The sequence below is a fragment of the Melanotaenia boesemani genome, chromosome 18 (assembly GCF_017639745.1).
Source record: "Melanotaenia boesemani isolate fMelBoe1 chromosome 18, fMelBoe1.pri, whole genome shotgun sequence".
Taxonomy (NCBI): domain Eukaryota; kingdom Metazoa; phylum Chordata; class Actinopteri; order Atheriniformes; family Melanotaeniidae; genus Melanotaenia; species Melanotaenia boesemani.
In genome coordinates, this window is record NC_055699.1 from 6,116,517 (window position 1) to 6,139,176 (window position 22,660).

The 22,660-nt window shown below is 38.7% G+C and overlaps 1 protein-coding gene and 1 long non-coding RNA gene across 2 annotated transcripts in view; both read left to right on the forward strand.

The window, feature by feature from the left end:
- The window catches only part of cdh6 (cadherin 6), a 71,787-nt gene that overhangs the window by 36,967 nt on the left and 12,160 nt on the right, over positions 1-22,660 (forward strand). Inside the window, exons 4-7 of the mRNA XM_041967613.1 lie at positions 23-142; positions 5,065-5,232; positions 7,219-7,406; positions 17,431-17,684. Coding sequence (XP_041823547.1) covers positions 23-142; positions 5,065-5,232; positions 7,219-7,406; positions 17,431-17,684 — 730 coding nt within the window. The remainder of the gene's footprint in view (positions 1-22; positions 143-5,064; positions 5,233-7,218; positions 7,407-17,430; positions 17,685-22,660) is intronic.
- LOC121628545 lies at positions 11,134-12,474 on the forward strand. The gene is made up of 3 exons (XR_006008193.1): positions 11,134-11,701; positions 11,742-11,747; positions 12,463-12,474. It is a non-coding gene; the product is annotated as an uncharacterized LOC121628545 (long non-coding RNA).

Genomic DNA, 22,660 nt, shown 5'->3' on the forward strand with positions numbered 1-22,660 from the left:
GTCATGAATCTCCTTCCCCCAGGCACCTCAGTCATTCAGGTGACGGCCACAGACGCTGACGACGCCACGTACGGGAACAGCGCCAAGGTGGTGTACAGCATTCTGGAGGGCCAGCCGTACTTTTCTGTGGACCCAGAAACCGGTCAGTGTGGGCTCACATGATATAATTAGACATGTTTACTTAGACTACCTGCCTCCACATTATTTTTCCTGGAATAAAGGCAATGAAAAATCTCCATATGTGTGTAGTCTGGTCCTAAAAGAAGTGGGACACTGATGCATACTAATTATTCAAACATGGGTCCAAGAGAAACCAAAAGTTTATCTTGTAGAACATCTTATGTTCAAAATTAAATTGCAAAAAAAAAAGACATGATGTGAGGGCATTCTGAAATGTTTAGACATCTTCATTTTTCCGACATGGCTGAAATTTATTGCTGAAATGTGTCTGATACTTCAAAAGCGTTCATCTGATCAATCCTGCATAATCAAAGGGCAAAGGCATCTTTGTAGAGTCAGCTTTTTTTTTTAACCTAAATTTAGCCCTAACACAAGAGGAAATGAGTGACAGGAAAAAAGAAAAGATACTAAATTATCCTCTCTGTGTGTGGCCTCCGTAGACCAGCATGCACATGAGCCCGTTCAAAGTGAGTTTGTCGCTGAAAGTTAAGTTTTCCCATAAACACTGAAAGTAAGACAATAAAAATAAGGTTTTACACAATTCAAACAAAACTGAAGAAATGTTAATCATAAATAGATTTGATAAAATACATAGAAATATGAAGGTATAATAAACATACTGTGTGTTATTGTGTTGTCTTTATACGTCTTATATGTCAAAGTGATTAAATGGTGGCAACTCGATCTCAAATCAAATGATATCATGATTAAATTATGATAAAGAATAGCCTGTTTGCCAGTGATTAAAATGTTTTGAACACATTAGGTACTGACTCGTAGTAGCCAAAAGTTAAATAATGGGAAGCTGTGTAACATATGGACTCATGCAGAGGTCTTTTTATTTTTAACTTAAGGCAGACAAACCTCTTCTTTTTGTATCATCAGCCTGTTGTCATAATTTCCTGCATAAAGCCCAAAAAACTGGACAAAGAAATGCTAAAACTGCCCTTTCCCTTTACTTCAATGCTACATTAAGGTTTTCATCCATCCAAACAAAGTTCTATTTTCTTTTGTTGAACACTAGAAGGCACGATATGTATGTCAAAAGACAAATGCGAGCAATTAGTAACAAAATTACCCATGTGTGTGTTCACATGGAGATAAATTTAAGTGTTTTTGCTAAAGTTGTTATCATTTAATGTTTCGTCTGCATAAAATCAGCTTTTTGGGAGCCCAACAAGTTTTTTTTTGTTTGTTTTTTTTTTAATTCACTCTCACTCGCAAAAAAATATATTTATATCTGCTTTGTGATTGGATGGTTCGATTTGGGGTTCTGTTGTCCCAGTACAACCAGTTTTAGGTATAAAAATCAAAATCAAAAACATCAAAATAGCTAGACTTCTGTTGCCATTTTTGATGCATGTAGTAGACAAGAATAACTAAATGTGAATTAAGGATGGAAAATTGATAAAAAACTTTGGAGGATACTCATTTTGGGGAATTGGAACAAATTTATAATTTGTGTCTGCATTTGGAAAAGAATGAAACTATACACCAGCATCTTCCCAGACAGAATACTTCAGGTATGAAGTACTCTCTCTTTTGTGGCTATCCATTGCAGTTATTGTGTTTTTCCTCCTCAAGTTTTGGGTTAAAAACAACTACTTCTTCTACTGAAATAAAGCTACTGGTAACAGTCTATGCTGCCACCTTTTAGCAACTCTACCGTCTTCAAACCAGTCAACAGAAACATATCAGATTTCTTTTTTACAGCTTTTCAAAAAGGATTCTCACCTACACATGCACAAACTTGGATTTCTGAAAAAGTTGAAGACTCATTCCAAACCCTGGAATCATTTGTGAACACGCATTTCCAAGCTCAATATCTTACTATTTTAATATGAGCTAATACATACACAACAGGCATAACGGATGCAGGTTTTTAACTAACGTGCACAGCTCCCCACATGCATGCTAAGCGTTTGCACCAGCCCCCTTCGTATGTGACCCACAGCTTAACGGAACCACTCTCCGTCTGGAGGTGACCATTGTGGGAAACATCACAAAACAAAAATGAATGTGTTTAGCTGAGGGAGAACTGGTTTACCAGGAAAGCAAATTAAAACTATTCACCATAAGATAACTCCTGGAATGCTCTAAATTTTCCTTCCACAAACAAAAACACGCCTACCTACTCATCAGCTGATGGGTGGAGGGGGATTTGTAGTGGAGAGAGTGGCAACCTTAAAAATCTACTTTTAATCATTAATGTGGGCTTTGGAACACATCCCGCTTGAGTCTTTTTTTGCTTAAACAAAAGCAGAAAAAAAGCCATTTGCAGATTAGTGGGGGGATTAACAGTAATATGGTTTATCCCACATGTGGTATGTAAGCTGACATCCCCTCTTACACAAAGACATGCCTGGACATTACATTATAAGCAGGATTTGTTTCTCCTCTCCTCCTCTTGTGTGTGGATTGTAGTCATTAAGCAATAACAAAGGTAGACACAGGGAGTGTTCAGTCTTCAGAAGCTGCTATACATTTGTTTTCTTGGCTGCAACACAACCTGAATGATCGCTGTTTTTTTTTTTTTTTTTAACAGTGTTCTACCTTCAAGATAAATTGCACGTTGTTAGGATATGGGGAATGGGAGGTTTCATTTCATTTTATGTATGGAAGGAGGAATGGCGTTTTAAGCAGCATAGGCCAGTCAGATCTGAGCCTGAGTGATGCATCACGTCAGCCTCTCCTTCTTCCTCATTGTTTGATATGCAGTGAATCATCTATTTGAGTCGGAGCGTGCTGAAGTTTGTCAAAGCATTTTATTTAGGGTGAAATTTATTTACTCTGTGTGTCTGCGCATCTACTCCCACCTGCTTCTCTACTGTGATGCCTCAAATTAAAACATGTATTAGCAGACAGGATTTGAGAGCAGGTTGATGGGAGATGAAGCACACCTTTTGAACATGCTGCCAATTACTGCTTCACTCTGTCCTGTCCTGACTCCAAACTAGAGATCTAACGTGTCAAGATGAAGTAAGAAACTGCACAACACTTGAAACGCCTGAACATTAACAGAGTCTTAATACCAAAGAGAAAATAAATGGTTGCATTTGGAGGCAAATGCTACACTTTGAATAGCTGTGGTTTTGGAACGCAGGCCTTTTACTTCCTTAGCTGACTAAATCACAAGAATACCGGCCCTAAAATGTACGCCTGGTGGCCGAGCTTCACAGTGCTGTACATATGGAGCCCAAGTGACAACCTTCAAATAATAAAATATTCCTGGTGGTTTAACTACCCAGCCTATAAAAGCATTTGTCCAAAAATATTATATTAATAATACAATTCAGCTCATTCTGATGCTTATTTTTAGGTATACTTCATACAAGAACTGTAATAGCTTTGCTGTGTGTGATATTATTACATTGCACTTATTCAGCAGACACTATCATCCACAGTGACTTACCAAGTCCGGAGTGCAGAAAAACACAGACCTATGCTGAGTCTACTGGGAACACATGGCTAAGGTAGTACCAAAAAAATATAGGATAGAAGCCCCCCTGTAAGCACAACTAATTCCAATAGTTACCTGCCATGGATGTTAGAATAGAAACATTTCAAACAAGTAAATACTCTGAGAGCTATTAAACTATAACAATCATTCATCAGTTTACTTTTAATTTAGGATTTTTAAGTCAGTTCTTATGTATTCAAGCTGAGCAAAACACCAACACTGTAATGAGACAAATAAGCCAGTTTACATTATCCTTGCCTCGAAGCCAACCATGCAAACTAGCTGTGTATCTGATCACCGGCTAGCTAGTTGTGCTTACATCTCAGAAATGTGTTTTCTTTGCATGTTCCATACAGTGGATTAATTTTATGAAGAGCAATCATCACACTGTGGAGGTTAGAGGGCTATACACCTAATCAGAGATAGAACTTACAGCATCAGTGGATTGATTGAAAATCGCACATCATTGCAAAAACCTGCATTATTTTTAACCTGCAATTTTACACCGGTTTGCTGTAGATGTAGGATTACCAAATCCAGCACCTCCAGTTGGTCATAAACTGACAAACTCCCTTTGTGGTTAGCATTCTCAAAATGAGTCAATAGTATACACTGGAAAGTTTGCCAATGTTAGTAATCCACAGCTGAAAGTTTGGATATTTAATACCTGCAGGTACTTCTGCAACATGCATTTACACAACTGAATTCTGACATTCTTACAAACTATAACTTTTGAATTTGAAGGGGATATGGACATGAAAAATGTCCCCACTTTTGAAAAGACTTTCAAATGGTGGTTGGATTTATAAGATAAATGTGCAGTGAGATCCAGTGTGTAACTGTGATTAGCACAATAATATTTCACAATGGTATGCAAACCAGCAGAATTACGATTTTTTGTTTTTAAAATCTTTTACTATAGTGAACATTTTGAAATGGACAGGAAATAGAACAGTTTTGCAGAAGAAATCAGTGTCTGTGGAAATCCATAGAAAGTCTGTATTTTTTGACAACACTATTGAGAGAATGGCTTGTTTTTGAAACCACCTTCTACGTACATACTAGGCATATAGATACTTTGTCACAGCATGTAGTGTATATAAGTGGTTCACCTTGTAGCACACTGTGGCATTTTTTAATAGTTTTATATTTGGAAATGGGTCAATAAATAATAGCAGTTACTTTAATCTTGTTTAATTCTCGGAGAAGAAATTTTAAAGAATTTGCACATTGGGCACATTGCATTATGGGATATAATATGTGGTGTAGAATGGCAGATGCATATTGCAGATTTTGCAATTGTTCCCAAACTGCTTACTGCGCACTCCCATTTTTTAATGTGATAAAACAGAAAACCGATTCTATAAATCTACACATTGCTGCTCTCTGTCCAAATAAACTTGATTCCTTTTTTTTCTCCTCAGGCCTGATCAAGACAGCCCTGCCTGGCATGGACAGGGAAGTCAAAGAGAACTACCAGGTTGTGATCCAAGCTAAAGACATGGCAGGACAGATGGGAGGACTCTCAGGAACCACAACAGTCAGCATCATCCTCTCCGATGTCAACGACAACCCGCCACGCTTCACCAAGAGTGAGTACAGCCCTTCTGGACTCACATATACACGCACACAGAGTGACCAGTCCTCCGCTCATAAAAACCACTTGTCAATGTGAGCTGGTGCCAGGCAGGCAGCCCCCATCTGGTGTCAGTTTCAAAATGAATTTGGATTATTGCAGGGAGTTCTGGGTTTTGTGCGACTAAGGCGGACCTCTTAAAGGCAGCGAATAATTAAATATAGAGCCATATGACAGAGCGAAGGGTCCAGCAAAGTGCATCAGATCAGCCCTGTAATCCCTATTAAATGAAGAGAGAACATTCTCTGGGTTTTATCTCTCCTGCTCTTCTTCTCTCTTTGTCTATCTCCCGCTATTAAGTCTTTCTCTGCTGCCTTTTACTCCATAAAACTACTGTATTCAATTTAGCGCTTGGATTGTCCTTGGTGCATTTCTCTTTAAGTCATCGATCTTTGTTTTTACTCCATGCCTCCTCTTTTTCAGTCTCACACACTCTCCCTTTCTTTTCTTGTTGTGCATCTGGTGAACGGCGAAGGCAGCCAGATTGGATTGACAGATTACTGTTGTCGTCGCGTTTCCCCTCGGTAACAGCGCGCGCCAACTGTACAGCACGGCCATGCAAAGCAAACACGTGGCCGCAGTGATTCCCACCACTACCACCACCATCTCCCATTTATCACTCTCACCAGCTTGGGCAGTGGGGGTGGCAGATGCTGTCATCTCAGCTCCTCCATCAGTGAATGAACAGTGAGAGGAGGGAGGGAGATGGATACGACAGGGATGGAGGAGGTGACAGGAGGGGAAGATAGAGGAAGAAAAAGGGATGGGTGAGGACAGAAAGACAGCTTGTGATAGAGGTGAGGGTTTGGGGAAGGGAGGGTGGACTGAAAAAGGGAGAAAGAGGAAGAGATATTGTAATAGGACACCCAGAGGAGGTAGAGTGTCAGGAAGCGATATCATTGTTGTCTGCCGGAGTGATGCCTCTTCTTCTCCACCCAATGCTAAATACCTGTTAGCCTAAGGGAAACCTTCTTGTGGTGCACCCCTTTCAGTGTGTGAGGATCTGTGTGTGTTTGGAGGCAAGTGTCAGCGTCACACAGACCTGCCGACTCAGGCGTTGCCAAAACACTGTCAGCATGTTTTATTAGTGTGTCAGTGCTGTTTGTCTCCGCAGGCTGTGTGTATATCACACCCGCTCCCTCCTGCGGTCCAGCTATTTATTTAAGCATAAGAGATGCAGCCGCCGCCGTCAGGCGGCCATCAATTCACCCCCCTCAAACCAGGAAATCATCTCACAAAGTAAGAAAAAAGACCAGGAAGAGGCTATTAATTTATGTTGAGCAAATTGGCCTAGAATTTATGTTACATCCTAAACTTGAAGTGGTGAGTCAATATGGCTGTTGCAACTTGTGTGAAAAGCCAAATGTGTGATTTGGAAATTAAATATGTTTTACCGCATATGAGATGCTTCACAGCTGATCTACAAATGTGGCGGCATTAAATCTAAGACTCCTTTGCATACACACACACACACACCCTCCTTCCCCCTTGCTCTGATTGGCTCTGACTCATCCTCTTTGTGACCTGTTTAGTTTGTGCTCTTGCACTTTGATTCACCCACTTATGCTGCTGCTTTTTACACGAACAAGGCCATAAGAAATTTTTTGGTCATTGGCTGCCATGGGTGGAGTTGTTTCTTTATTGGCCCGTGTTTTCATCTTTCTGGAGTAGAAGAGGTTAAGAGGAGGACTGTTTCGCCAGTTGAATGAGTTTATTTTTGTGAGATAAAATGAAAGCTGCACATGAAAAGATACACCAAGGATGTGACCTCGGCTGTCTTGGCCCTGCACACACAATCTGACACTCTCACACCCAAACCCTTTTCTTTCTTTTCTTTTTTTCCCCCGCTTCTCCTTAAAAATCTTGACAGTCTTGTCCTGGCTGACCAGTTCTTCTGTTCATGGTAGCACTGAATCCCAAAGCATTATTTCTTTGTCTTCAGCTCTGTATGAGTTCAGAGTGCCTGAGTCCAACGAGCTGGGGTCTGCGGTGGGAGTCATCCGGGCCATGGATGCCGACATCGGCCAGAATGCACAGATGGACTACAGGATCATCGGGAGCGATGGCCCAGGGATGTTTGACATCACCACCAACAGGAGCACACAGGAAGGCGTCATTTTACTGAGGAAGGTTAGACACTTTCTGTTCAATTTCCTTTGTGGGAGTGAGTGACTCCCATATAACGTGTGCAGTTTTTCCTGTTTTTACAGTGAGATTTACTCACTTAATGCTTAAATTAAAAATATGCTGATGTGGTTATTAGATTGCGACTGCTTATTTTTAGCAGCAATCTTCAAAATCAAAATCATCGTTTTGTTTTTATTTTCCTTCCCCCTGAGTTTTGTTTGTCAGGATGTCCCCACCTTCTGATTAATCTAGGTATTTTGGGGCCTCAGGCCTCCTCAGGGGAAACCCTGCAGACACAGCCAGGATGAAGAAAAAAAAACATGAAACACCACCATCTATTGCATTTTATTTATTTTTTATTTTTTGTATAAGAATCAGTTATTGCTCATCTTTATTTACAATGAAAGCTTTTTCAACAGAAGAAACGTGGCTCAGAGCATCTGACAGAGCAAATAAGTTTCCATTTTCCAGCCACACAGGCAGAATAACCACTTCAGCTTCACTGTTGTGTTTAATACTGTGCCTGAACGCATCTTGTGTACACAAGAAAAGGAGTGTTGCTGCTGCTCTGCCAACATGCAGCTTTCACTGTGTAGACATTGTGTAAATATCTTCCTAAAAGGACCTCAGCACTGAAAAGCAAACACAGATGAGATATTAAACTTGTGATCCTCAAGATTTCAGTCCTTGTTTATTTTAACAGGAGTTTCTAGTGTTAACCGCAAGTGTGGTCTATTACTGCAGCAATAACACCTAAACAACTCTGTTTCTGTTTACAGAGCAGCTGAGCACAGGCAAAGGTTGTGCTGTTTTAATAAGTACTTTATTGAGTATTTCTCTACAGTTTACAAGCATTAACTGCAGCCAGCAGCTCAGTTCAGTTTCTTCTTCCATTACTGTGGAACATTTAAAGAAGAAAAAAAAGTTTAAAAAAGAGAGAGAAAAGAAAAAGACCACATAATGTTTTGTTATTTCTCAAGAACAAGCTGTGGCTGCTTATTGAAAGTTTCATAAGATGTCTTCCCAGTACAGTAAACTGAAAGGATGATGCAACAGAGACTAAAATGCCAGATTATACATGTCTCTCGCTAGACTACAGACGGAAAGTTAGAAGCTTCGGATGACTCAATTCAGTTTAAGTTCTCAAACTTTTAAGAAAAAAAATACTAATTTGAGTATCTGTTCAAAACCACTGAGTGCAAAATAAAAGAAAAATAGACATAATATTTTAAATCTATGCTTCACACACTCTCTCGTTAACTACAGCTCCAACTAATTTGCATGCTGTCGCTTTCTCAGCAACGTTCAAATATTAAAACCGAACTCCACAGATGTGTGCTGCAAGTAAACTTTGTCACATAACTATTGAAAAGATTTATATTTCTGATTTGAGGAGTGCAAATCTTAATAATAAAATAATAATAAAAGTATTTATTTATTATTTATATTATGTGGAATAGCTTTTCCAAAATCGGGTCTTAGAGGCAATAGGTTCAGGAGGAAGACATAGACACCCCTGTCCTCTGCCATGGGGTGTCCTCTTACTAGGACGTCTCCAAATAACTGCCAAGGGGTGGCGACCAGGAGGCATCCTAATCAGATGCCTGAACCACCAGAGGAGCAAGCTTCCTCTAGATGTGTGAGATACTCACCCATTCTCAGGCTGAGCCCAGCCATCTCTTGAAGGGATAAAGAACCAAAGTCACTACCAAAGTCTTTTGACCATAGGCAAGGGTTGGAAAGACCAGTAAGTCAAGAGTGTTGACATTTGCTTCAGCTCCACACTCTCATCTCTAGCGAGTAAGATTCTGATATACTTAACCTCCTCCATTATCCAACCCAGAAGGAGAATTTCACCCTTTTCTGATCAAGAACCACAGTTTCAGTGCATGGCTCCAGCTCTGTTCTCAAACCTCAGAACCTTGGTGCTTTCTGGTGAACCAGCCCATGTTCACACCAGTTCATCCAGAGCCAAAGTGGGTGGACTTTACACCACAGACATAAACGTGAAGATCATGAAGAATTGGTCCTGAACAGGGGCGTCTCCAGGATTTTGACACATCTGGGGCTTAGCCCAGAAGAGAAAATCAGATGAGCGTGCGAAGCGTGGTCTGAAATTTTCCGATGTAGAGACATGCTCCACATACCCTACAGGTATCTGTTTATCTGGATTCAATTGATTAAGGTATTTCATTGTTACCAGTTAATACAAAATAGGCTAGCAATTTCACAAAATTCCCTCAATGGCCCAGGCACAAAAATGCCCCATTCATCAAGTTGAACATACCAACAGCAACTATTCAGCAACAGAAAACACCGAGATGTTTAATAAACCAGGCATATTGTCATGTACAGTATTTACATTGTTTTACTTTGTACATTTAATGCTCTTTACATACTCATATATTATCTATTTACATATTCTTTAACATAACATGAGAACATGAGAAATGTTCATTAGAAACCATGTTTCTTCCTGTTGGCTGGAAACCAAAAATACCACATAGGCCTGAGGAGAAGACGGACCCACGACATCCATTATTCGTTCGTATATATTGTATATTCGTATCAGTTATTAGGGTCCATAATTTTTCTGTTAGAAATTTACCCAGTTAAGTTTCCATATCATTTATTAGTCAGATCTGATATTCACTTTTATCAACAATTCAACATAGAGATTAACTTAAAGGTATGCCAAAGTGAATATTAAAAAAATAACATAATTATTACTTTTCCAAGCAATCCTTTTTTTATATTAAGTTCTAACTCTGTTACTAACACCATGACTTTTTTTGAGAAGTAATTAGGAACTATAATTAATCTCAGTCATTTTCAGAAACAAGCTAACTACCTTCAATATCCCTTGCACTTCTCTGTATGATGGCAGCAGCATTTGAAGAAGAAACAGCAGCAGCGCCATCTTGATCATCATCATCTGAGAAAAAGTGTGTTAAATTAATAAGCTGAAAACAATGCAATCCCATAACCACAGATCATCAAATGAATGACCTGTTTTGAAATTAGTTTGCACCAATGTACTAACATTAGCTAGGTAACAACACATTGGTTTTCCATTTAGCACAAGTTAGTGTTATTTAGCACTTAACTTTGACTCTCAGGGTGAAGGACAATAATTTTCATTAATAAAAATACTAATTAACAGTTATACATTTATACATTTATATATATATATATATATATATATATATATATATATATATATATATATATATATATATATATGTACAGGCTTGCTGTTGGGTCATGGCATCTTTGAGTGACATTTATTCAGTTGTATATTTACTTTTTTTTTTTTCTTTTAATGTTGCTTTAAAGTGCTTGTGTTGTCTGTTATGGTATGAACGATTTAGTATCATAATTATATTTTGTATGTGTTGTATGCTCTGTATGAGTTTCTGCTCATTTACTGTATGTATTAAGATGTGTTTGGTGCGAATTTTATATATTGTCACTTCTGAAAATCTGAAGACAAGACCCCAGGAAGAACAGCAGCTGCTTTGCAAAAGCTAATGGGGATCTTAATCAATTAAACATTAAACAGCTACAGTAAAGGAGGCAGGCTGTGCAGGATTCCTGTCTGCCAGCTACAGTAGCTGCTACCATGCATGAAAAAGAAAATAAATATAATGGTCAACGTTATAGCCCAACTTGAACTTTAACTACTTTCCTAGTCTAGAAGAAGCCCAAGCTTTTACTACTTTCAGGTACATACAAAGTCCTCAAAGTCCTCTGTATTTACAGACCGAAGCTAATATCAGATCATTTTGTCCCATGTAATATCAACTAGCTGCTAGCTAGCTAGCTAGCTAGGGTTACCCCACCCCCGCGAAATTACACAGGTTTACAAAGTCATTTCTATTCCCATTACCTCTTTGACTGCTTGCAACCTTTGGGGTAAAGAACTGGGATATTTTTTTCTGTGACATCGTCCTGCCTGGCTGCCTCTGTGCGCCCGGTGCTTGCCTGACGCCATGAATGACGTTACGTGCAACCTGGAAGCATGTTAACCACTTGCGTGCCAAAGCCAAAGTCGCAGCTTACAAAACAAAAAAAATGAAAAAGAATAAATAAATAATGACAATAGTAATAATAAAACATGTCCAAAAACACTGTTTTATTGAAGCATTCAGTATGAGATTTGTTTGAACTTTGAAGATGTCATCAAAAAATAAATAATTATATAAATAAAAAATAAATAAATAAAATATTATATCCGGGGCTAATTAAAAAACATCCGTGGCTTTAGCCCCGAATGTTTTAGCCTAGGGACGCCACTGGTCCTGAAAATAATGGTTGAGTCATCAGGCTTTTTTACAGCCTACAGTTTCCCCAAATAAACAATGTATTCAGACAAACGATTAAATTAAATAGGATGTTCACAGGATATCAACCAAAGTGGTTGCCAGGCAACAAAATAACGCAGTGACATTCAGGTTTTACTCTTAATGGATTATTCCAATGTTTGACTGACATTAGTTTCCAATCTCACATTAATTTTCAAGGAGTTGGTATGTAGTCAACCTACCATCTTCATCTGTGGAAGACCATGCAGGGGAGGCGGTGCTTGTTCAGCTACTTTGGGTGTAGCTCCCGCAGCTGAAAAAAATGCAACACCATGTCCAGCTTTGCTTTCGCCTATTTCTTTTTACTGTTGTATATTCCTTCTTCACTTTCTGAAACTTACTGATCTGGTGTTCATCTTTTCTGGGGGTTTGTTTGTTTGTTTTTTTGTTTTTTTCTCTCTTACATTTAATTAAAACACAGCATGCAATACAGTTGACATTGACAGCCAGCATTGGTCCAGCAATAGCTGATTTTTTTTAGTAACATTTCTTTAGTTAAATATAAGTAACACAGCAAACTCGACCATTTTCCACTGGTGACGTTTGCAATGAAAACCACAGTTTTTTTGGTGCCCGTTAGGAACCGACTCTTCACACCAGCTTTTTTTCTGCGTGTCAGTCCCCGGCCAGTGTGGAAGGGCTATTAGAGCTATTTATCCCAACCACTTGACACTCAGCTGTCAAACACCTCAGAGAGTGTAAAGATCTAAAGTGTGAGGAAGCCAACACAAATCATCATCAGAAAGCAGGTATGCAAACTTAGGCTTCCTGAATTGCACCTTGAGATCCTGTTCATAAACAACACAAGCAGCAAGAGAGTGAATGAAAAGAGCAATGGTCACTATAGCAGTAAATCGGGAATCAGATGTTATTTTATGACTGTTTCATAACATTAAACCACAACCAAACCGATATGCAAACCTACGGGAAGGTGCCACATTGCCAGATTTTGATGCTATCTGCTGTAATTTAATCCTAACTTCCACTGATTCAGAGGAACCATGTCTTTCACAAATAAGCAGATTGATTTGTCTAATATTTGCAAAACTACATAAAAAAAACAACTGTAGACAGTGAGAAACATCTGTTAGTGACATAACTTGAAAAGATATCAGTGAGATATTTTTAAACTGGATCACAATATTTTGCTAGATTCATGTAGACAAAAATAAAGTTTTAGTGTTCATAGTTTTAGTTTGAGATGTGCTTTCTTTCGTTGTTAAAAAGCCTCTCTGAGAAACCAAAGCTACCTTCCTCCACCAGCAGCGTTGGTTCACTTTAACCAGAAAAGACTGAACACCGTACAAACTTGCACTCAGTAACGAAGCAAGTGAAAGAAACTTTTTTTTCCCGACCTGTCTGGCAGCTCGAAGACGGACAGTTATTTGATATTAACGTGCTCTTGCTCACACTTCCAGTACATTTGTTTTGAGTGGGATTCGTTTTGCCTCTCAGCTGAGACCAAAGCAGAAATATTGATGCTCAGTATGGATCGCGGCATTCAGCTGTGGTGTGTTTGATGTATTCAACAGTATCTGGCAGTTGCCTTATCAAGGACCCTCTCTGCAGCCTTCTATCGATCTCTTCCATCATGCCATCATTAAGTGGAAGATGACATAATTGCCTTTTGCAGCTGAGGCAGTTCAGTAGTGGATGTGGTTTGTGATGTGGATGTATTTGGGGAGTCAACAAGCCCTAATTCACAACCTAATAATTAAATAGGTTTGTCATCCCGTTACTGCCTCCACATGTCTTCTACAGTAATATATTCCTCCAGTGGTCTCCCTCATTCTTAACACCAGTTAAAAATCAATCACTCATAACATGCTATGAATTATGGTTAAAGAAAAAACAGCTCATTCCATCTGGATTTTTTTGTTTTAAGCTCTCAATGTCTCTTTTCAGCAATCACGAGCCCGACATCCTTTTATATGTACAGTTGGCAGCCTGCAAGGAAGCTCGCTCTGATCCAGCTGCTCGTGCTCAGCACTGGGCAAACACTCATTAAAATGCCCTGCTCCCCAATTATTTCCATCAATAGGGAGATACCTTTGCTGGCTACAACTTCAAAAAAAAAAAAAAAAAAGTTTTAGAAAAGGAAGCAAAAGTACAGCCCTAACAACAGAAAAAAAGCACACAAAAATCAGCCTGATAATCATCATGCAGAGGACATAATTGAGAGGATCAACACAAGAGTGGAGCAAATGCAGAATGAAAAAGATCATACATAACAGAATAAATAAGCAGCTTTCTTTAAAATGAACAAACAAAACAAATGAAAGTTCGCTACAGCAATGGCAAAGAGACAGGACTTTGAATTTCTTCTGAAGTAAATGCCCATAAAATAATTTGTTGATTTAGATTTTTATGAACTATCTGAAGTTACAAAACAAGAAAAAATAAAAGCTTTAAAAAAAAAAAAAAAATAGACAGAAAATAATGATTAGAGATTATTCCCAAAACAAATAAATAAAAAAAAATATATCAAATGGCCTGAATTACTCTATTAATGATGCTTTCAAAAGGACTTGTTTCCAGTTTCTTCATCACTGAGGTGAAGTAAAGAGAGCGGTCTGAGAGCATTGCTGAAGCTATTTTTAAAACAGGCCACAATGCAGCCTTGAAATGCTTTAGCAGATCTTAAATTTATCAAGAAGTTTCACAGCCATAAAACTGTGAAGAGGCTTCCAGGGCTTAGTGTTAAGTGTGTGAAAGTCAGAGCAGATTGCCAAAAAGAAAATTGCAAAATAACTAAAGAGCTTCAGACTGGCCTGCAGATATCTGCATAGATGTCTGCACATTGAGCAGAGTAGGGCCCTATGGGCCCCAGCCAAGGAACAAAGAGAAAAAATTAAGCATTTTTAAAGATAAACTACCGTTTTGCTTGAATTAAACTCTATGGGGAAAGAAAAGAGGCTCCTTTTTTAGCAGATCACTTTGTCTGTAGGTGATTAAATAAGGACGATGAGCCTGAAGTAAAACATGTTGACACATAGTGACTGTGTCAAAATTTACGAGGATTTTTGGATTACAACGGCATTTTAGAGTGAAATATAATGCATAGATTAAAAGGAAGATATTTTAGTGGCACAATGAGCCCAGGAATTATGAAATGGCACAAAATAGTTGAATAAAAGGATTAATAGTTTTAGATTGGTCAGAATTGAGTACTCACGTACTCATCCATATAAGCAGAAGAAACATTGCTTTATCAAAATATTTAGAAAAGGAAAAAAAAAAAAACATTTTTTTTCCTTCAAATTTTCTTTTTATTAAATTTTTCGGACCAGCAAGATGGAAAGCACACTGTTGTAAAACCATTAAAATAGCATTAATGAATTGGCACAGGATGTAAAATTTTCTAACAGGTAAAATTTCACAGAAGCATGACCCTTGGGAGTTATACCTCATTTTAAAAGTGACTAATTAGGCTTTAAAACGATGTATAAAACACAAATTTCCTTACTCTTTGTTCCAAGTTTATAACAGCTTTGAGGGGTGGCGGTGACTTGCTAGAGATGAACTATCAACAATGTTTTTACTGAGTAAAATATGTTCAAACTGAGATGATTTACCATCTCTTTGTTGGAGACGTGTCCCATTTGTCCCATGAGTAACATTCATCCTTCTATACTGACTATAAATCACAGGTACCATATTTTGGAAGTTTTTGACTGTGTCTGCCCACTGATTAACAAAAAGTGGGTAAAAGAGGTTATCTACATCACGAGAAAATTTTAAAGAGCCCAGCTCACCAATGCATATGAAGGGATGTGGGCTTATATGGTTTAAGATTCGCTATCATCTTTCACAGAGTTTCTGATGAAATATTCCTGCAATGGGACGGATTTGTGCTTTTGAGGCATGTAAAAGTAACACCAGACTTTATTCTTTACCTGCTGATCCTCATCCGGTGACAGACAGCAGCTCAAATCGTGGCAGCACCAACTTGCAGCAGCACTTCCTGCAGCTGCCACAACGTGCCTCGAGTCTCCATAGCTTTCCAGAGCTGCAGGAGCTGCTGAAAGGCAGCTAACAGCGCTAATGGCTCAGACTGATACGGTTCAGGACCACCTTGTTCTTGTGTAGCTGAGATCCCGGACGGGAAAAAGACCGATCTGTGGCATAGCTGTTTAGTGAATCCTGCTTTGCATCTTGCCAGTGAGCTGAGCTGCTGGCTGTCAATCATTTCTGCCTGTGCATCCCGACCCGCCCACTCAGCTTCCTGATCACCCCACATCTCACACCCCAACCCCTGCAGTTTCAGGCATTTTTCAAATTCGGCAGTGGGTGGAGTTATGCAAAAAGTAGGGGGTGTAGTTACACTTTAATAGATAAAATTCAAATTTTAAATTGCATTTATGTCAGATGTTCCTTGAAAAGTAGAAATTGACAAACATTTCAGCTCTGCTTCTATATATAGGATTTATTTGTTAACAAATATCATTATATTTCTGGTAATAAGTTCTATTTATTATTTATGTCAAAATCAGATTCTGTAAATTCTGGCTGCAGCTCTGAGGTGAAATATCGTGGAGTTAAAGGAAATAAAGTATAGTTGAGAACTTGTTTTTCTAAGGCTCATAGTGCTGTATTTATTTAGAAGTGTTATTTTGTTATGAACTTGAAAGCTCCAGTTAATTTGGATTTATAATTTTATGCTTCAAGCTCCACCTGCTGCCTCTAATGAAGGAGGTGCAAAACCTTTTAATACTGTGTTCTGTTCATGTTTGTATTTGTTGCTAATTTTCTTTAATTTTGTAAAGTTGCTACATTTGAATAGTGCAGGATGGCATAATGGCTCCGTTTAGCTCTTGTAATCTTTCCTTTAGTATATTTATGAATATGAAAAATTAAAAAAGCAGATGTTTTCTTTGCAATTCATTTCATATTTTATCATTTGAAAGTGAAATGGAACACAACCCTGCTGTCACAAAACTAATCTTACATACTGATCTCTTCATTTAAAAAAGAAAAAAGGGAAAAAAGAACACCAAAAAGAAACAGATGTCACCCAGCGAAGCTCAAAACACGACTTTGATTGATTGTTTCAGAGCTGCAGTGCGCCGAGGATCAGGAAATCAAGCTGAAAAAAGCATCTAAGAAGTTGACTGAAAACAAAAGTTGAGTGTTTTGGTTTTATGCGTGGTTAGACAGCCAACACTAATCAGATTTCCTGGCTTTAAAAACACTGACGTAAATCCTGTCTTTGTAAATTAAGGAGGCCTTGTTATTGTCATGTTGGCTTTCCACTGAAATGCCACATCAGTCACATTATTCAGCAGCAGTTATTGGAATGACCAGAAGTGGAAGTTCAGCTCAATGCAGCAGCATTTGCGTGTCCATCAGCAGGCTTGTTAGTGTCCTTGAAGAAGACACTAAGACCCCTCACATGTGCTAATTAGAAGATCTGGAAGACAGTGTCACTTTAATGAATAAAAGAAAACAATCTGACCTGAAATTAAATGTGGCAGGATGCTTGGATTAGTTTCCCTAAACTAACAGCAGCACGTGCTGTGGCATACAAATGAGAGTTTAAAGTTAAATATTAATGGACATAAGATGACTCATAGTGGGGCTTTGGTTATACTTCTGGAAGACAATGAAATGTGTAAATCCTTTGTTTAGGGAGCTTCTTCATGGCTCCTCTCTCTGTTTTGCAGCCTCTGGACTTTGAGAAGAAGCGCCAGTACAGTCTGCTCATTCAGGTGGAAAACGTCTACATCAACCCTCGCTTCTACTCCATGGGCCCCTTCAGGGACGAAGCCACCATCAAGATTATCGTGGAGGATGTGGATGAGCCACCGGTGTTTCAGCGCGCCAACTACATCATGGAGGTCAAAGAGGACGCGGCCACGAATACGGTCGTGGGCTCGGTCAGCGCGACCGATCCTGACGACAAACACAGTCTTGTCAGGTACAGAGCGGCAACCGTTTCTTTGCCTGAAAGTAAACGGTTTAATTTTATAAACATCATTTCTGCAAAACATTCTGCTCTCATAAAGAAAACTTTCGGAAAGTTCATTCAGGTTCCTCTTGACAGCTGTTTTCCAAAGCTTTCATCCGCATCTGTGCACACTGAGGACCAATCGTCTTTGTTGACAGTGAAAATTTAAATCAACACAAAGGAGCCTAAAAGTGCACAGGAAGTATGAGGAAGTTAAAAACAGAAGCAATCCCCTTGAGCGAGCTTTATGTTTGCATTAGTCGGTTTTAATCACAAGATGATGATTAAAATGTAAATTTTCTACACCGTGAACACACACACACACACACAATCTAATTGTCTGCACTCATAGGAAAAACATATCCAAAACCTTGAAACTAAATGCATTCGACAAATGGTCTGCAAACACGCCAAGCATGATTAGGAACAAGTTCGGAGCTCAGGAACGGCTGTAGATACTAAATAAAATATATTTTACAGCAACCTTTGATGACATTGTGCAAATAAAATGCTACATCATGCATATAAAACACAGCCTGTCCCCTTATTATCATTAATTAGTGCTTTGCTTTCAATGTTGAGATATTTGCACTTATAGTTAAGGAAAGGCTCATCTCATGTTCACAAATTAACTAAAAATGCCCAAATAGATAAAATTAATAACATGCAAAAATTCTAATAGAATAACATTTTGCATCAGCCCATATTCAGAGGCAGTTTGTATGCACAGTGCATTAAAACCCAGCCCAGATATCTGAGCTTGTTTATAGCCTACTATTTCTTTAAGACATAAGAGAACATTTTGCATTTGAGGGGGAAAAAAAAGCGTAGAAATTTTAGCTCCCAGTTATCTGTGCTTGTAGCAGGTTTGAAGGCAGACTCAATATGCTTGAGACATTTAATGAAACCATATTTCCCAGTGGTTGCATCACAACTTTGATTTAGGCTCCAAATAAATGAGCCTGTTCTGACTCTGGTGGCATCACTTTTCTGCCGTTTGGGAAGACCGGTGCTGACACAAATTGGTTAAAGGAAACCTTATAGAATTTGTTTCAGTGAAAATAAAAAAAAAATTAAAATAGCAGCATATGCCTGCATCATATTGTCAAGCAGGATATCTAAAGCCAAACCTCAAGCCTATTCTCATGCATTCCAAGTCGATATGATGCAGAGACATAACTGAGAAGTGAAAAACATTGCAAATGTAATTAAAGAAAATAATTTGTAATAGTAGGGTTTTTATATCCAGAATTTTTAAAGTTAAAAGAGTTCCTAGCAATCTTTATGGTTTGCATTATTACTGCACCATAGTGTTCAGGAAAATCAGGCTGATATCACTTGGTACGACAGTTGGACCCACTTTGACTGTTGGTAGTTCTTCAATTTTTTAATATTTCATTTCACTTTTCCCATTTTTTTCCTGTGAGTGCTACATTCAGGTCTGCCAGCTTGTCCACTTTTCTTCCATACACTGTCATTTGGAAATCTTTCTTCGTCCTCTGCAAATACACTAAAAAAAAGCTTGTCATCTGTCCACCTTATATAGCTCCAATTTTCAAACAAGTTAAGTTTGTAGAAGTAAAATAAACGTGTTTGCAGCCACACACTGGCTTCAACATACTGTGCAGAACAGAATTATGACCCACCGATCATAAAAATATACAGCACACATTCTGGGTAATCTGAAAAGTCCCATTTCTCTACTTGGTGCTTTTTTTCAGGGAAAGTTTTGGGGGTGAGCGAAAGTTCTTTTTAACCAGGTAAGAAATGCAGTGTTTCTTTTTAAATCCCAGGTAAATGGGAAAAAAAGTTCCTGCAGTGGATTGAGGCTAGTTAGGCAATTTGATGAGCCACCCCTAACTGTCCTGCCTCCATAGATAATTTCAGTGATGCAGTTTAACTGCATTAAGCATTTCACAGGAAATGTCTTGAATAAGGACCTACAGTATATAAGCTGTATGCTGTTAACACGTAGATTTAAGCTTTGCTGCTACATCTGCAACACTCATTTGCAAGTTTCTGCATTTTTTTTTTTTTCTTGGGCCCTCCATTTTTTTTTTTTTTTTAGGGTGAAGAAATGCAAAACTTTTTCAGTTCTTTTAAGCTTCAGGTAGAATACGATTTAATGGTGAAGGTCCACATTACTTTTTAAAATTTTAGTTAAGACTGAGTATCAGTCGTTTTCCAGAGCTTAAAAAAAAGACAAGAAATCAGACTGTAAAACTTACTAAATGAAGCTTGGAGTTAAGATTACTATATCTACATTATTTCAGTGTTCAGTTAATAAAAGAGGACTGGTGAAGTTATTTATTTGATTATCAATTTTAATTTGAGATGTGGGTCAAAGTTGTTGGGGGTCATAAAGGATCTATGTTGTATTCGACAATGAAATAATAAGGCCTTGGCAGAGTTCCGCTACGTTAAACACACAAAAATGTACTAAAATGTGCCAAAAGTTCACTTGTTCAACTTCGTTCATGGAGATGCAGAATTATGCAAGTGCTCTAATAAAGGGGAATGATGGCTGAGAGGTGTGAGGCTGCGCCTCGACTCTGTCGCAGACTTTTTCATTTTTACGATGCACTAAGGGAGTTAGCTCTCAAGGTTGAAGTTCCACCACTTTACTGCAGGTGTCAAATGTGATATCATTCTCTTTTATCGCCCATCATCAAGGAGGTAGCTTCCCTGTGGCATTTAAAGCTGTACCGTGGAGGAGGGAGAGCCCGGAAGCCTGGAGGCTGCCTGGCATGAGGAAGTCTCTGAGATGGTTATCTTTATTAGCTCGCTGTGACACACATAGACACCAGCACGTGTAGGAATATACAAATCATTAAGTAAGCAGGTGTGTTGACATGCAACCACATCCTGTATATACAGTGCATAGACATGCAAATACTCATGAAGTAGTACTAGATCTCAGACAGTCAGTCATTGTAACCCTGTTCCACTAATGATGGACATTCATTAATTATATTTGGGCCTCTTCATGTTTAGAGGACATTTTCCCCATTTAAAGTTGAGGGTTTGCTGTCGTGGAGCTGTCGCACATTGTTTCAGCTTCAGTTAACACTGACCAGCTGGACTGGGAAGTTTTTAAAGACCCTAAAAGCTCTAAAGCGACTATCTGCTCATAAGATTGGAAGCTTCTAAAAGAATTATTAGGTTTAACTGGGCTAAATATGCTCAGTTTCCATTTTAAAGCTGTTTTGCATTTTAAAAATCAGTGCTGATACAGTTTTGTGGGCCAACAACAAAATAACCAGTAATTATGGGTAGTTGATTCATTGTTGAATTAATATGTCATCCAAACGTGTGGGACATTTTACTCTTAATTTCAGTTTAAATTAACTGTTTGTGTTTACGTTTAATTAACAAAAGCTAGTTAACAGCTTTATCTTTTGATTTAGGAAACTACAAAGGACATTTTGAATTATTTTTTTAGATTTTATTTTATTTTTTCCAAGAGACAAGAGGCTTTGTAATATTAAGCAAATAACACAAGTCAAAGTAACAAGAAGCCAATTCCAACCAATAAAAGGTACTCAGGTATCAAACCAAACAAAAGGAGAAATAATGAGGGTAAACAGAGAAACTCATAAAGGTACAAAAAGTGACAACAAGAAAAGAAGAAAACACTGTGGCCAAAATGTGAAGGATCACAGCTGTCTAAGTGATAATCATAAGAGCATAATATACAGACTTTGTGGAGAAGTTATGCACCCTCTCTGGGCTGGTAATGGATCAGCAGGTAGAGCCGTCTATGATACCCCAGCTTTCCTGGTCCACTCGTCAAAGTGCCCTTGGACAAGATGCCGAACCCAGTGACTAAATACAGCAGGATAGCAAGAGACGAGTCATAAAGTGCAGACAAAAACAAAGAAAAATGAAGGTGTGTGTTGGGGGGGATTAGATAGCATGACAAAGCAAGAAGTAACTTAAAACAGAAAACAAAGTGATAAAGAAATGCAGAGACCACAACACAGTTAATCGATCGGTGAAGAGAGCTGGCAGAAAAGGACGCACGCTGACTGTTTCTCTTGAAGAATGTCTCCAGGAAGTAAGAAACATGTCCTTTCCAGCTGATCGCTAACATTTCCCTGACCCCGCGTGTCCTTCCACCCAGGCAGCTGCCTGCCTGCTTACAGCAGCACTTCAGTGCCTGGTCACAATGAGCCATGCCGTTATCTCTCCGTCATTAATCAGGGGGAAGGGTTAGACCCAGCCAGCTGAATTATTGTGAATCTTAGAAAAGCAATTAGTGAATCCCACGTCCTACGCAGATTTAACGAGGTTAGAGTTACTGTCACACCAGTGAGGGGATAGAGGAGTAGAAAAAAATGGCAGACTGTTTAGATAAAGACACCGAGATGGTTGATGTATGAGAGGCGGGAGGGAAGGGGGAGATCTGTGGAAAGAAGAGAGAGAAGCAGCGATGCATTGAGAGCTGTGGTTCATAGTCTCCCCTTGGGGGGTCTCCTGCCTCTTACGCTGGCCCTCCTGATGCCTTTACTCCATTAATCACACTGATGCATCACAGTGGTTTTAGAAGCAGAGAAAACAACACGACTGGATAACCTGTTGTCTCTTGTGTGTGTTTGTGTTGAAGAGAGCCTTCATCACAACAGGGCGGCGTATTTGAGACATCATTTCAGGAGAAAGCTATGTACTAGTTCACACACAGATCACCAGATAGAGACTGTTTCTCTTTACTAGGTTAAAGTAGATAAATAAAACCTCAGATCAAAAACATATGACACATTACACTGTGTCATTCTTTAACTGGAACTGATATATGTGTAAAAAGCAGACGTTTTGGCGGTTTGTAGATCTGCAGCATTCATGTGTGTATTAACACAATGCCAAGGAGGAAAGACATCAGAAATGATCTTTGACAAGGAACTGTTGCTGCCCATCAATCTCGAAAGCAATATATGATCATTTCCTAA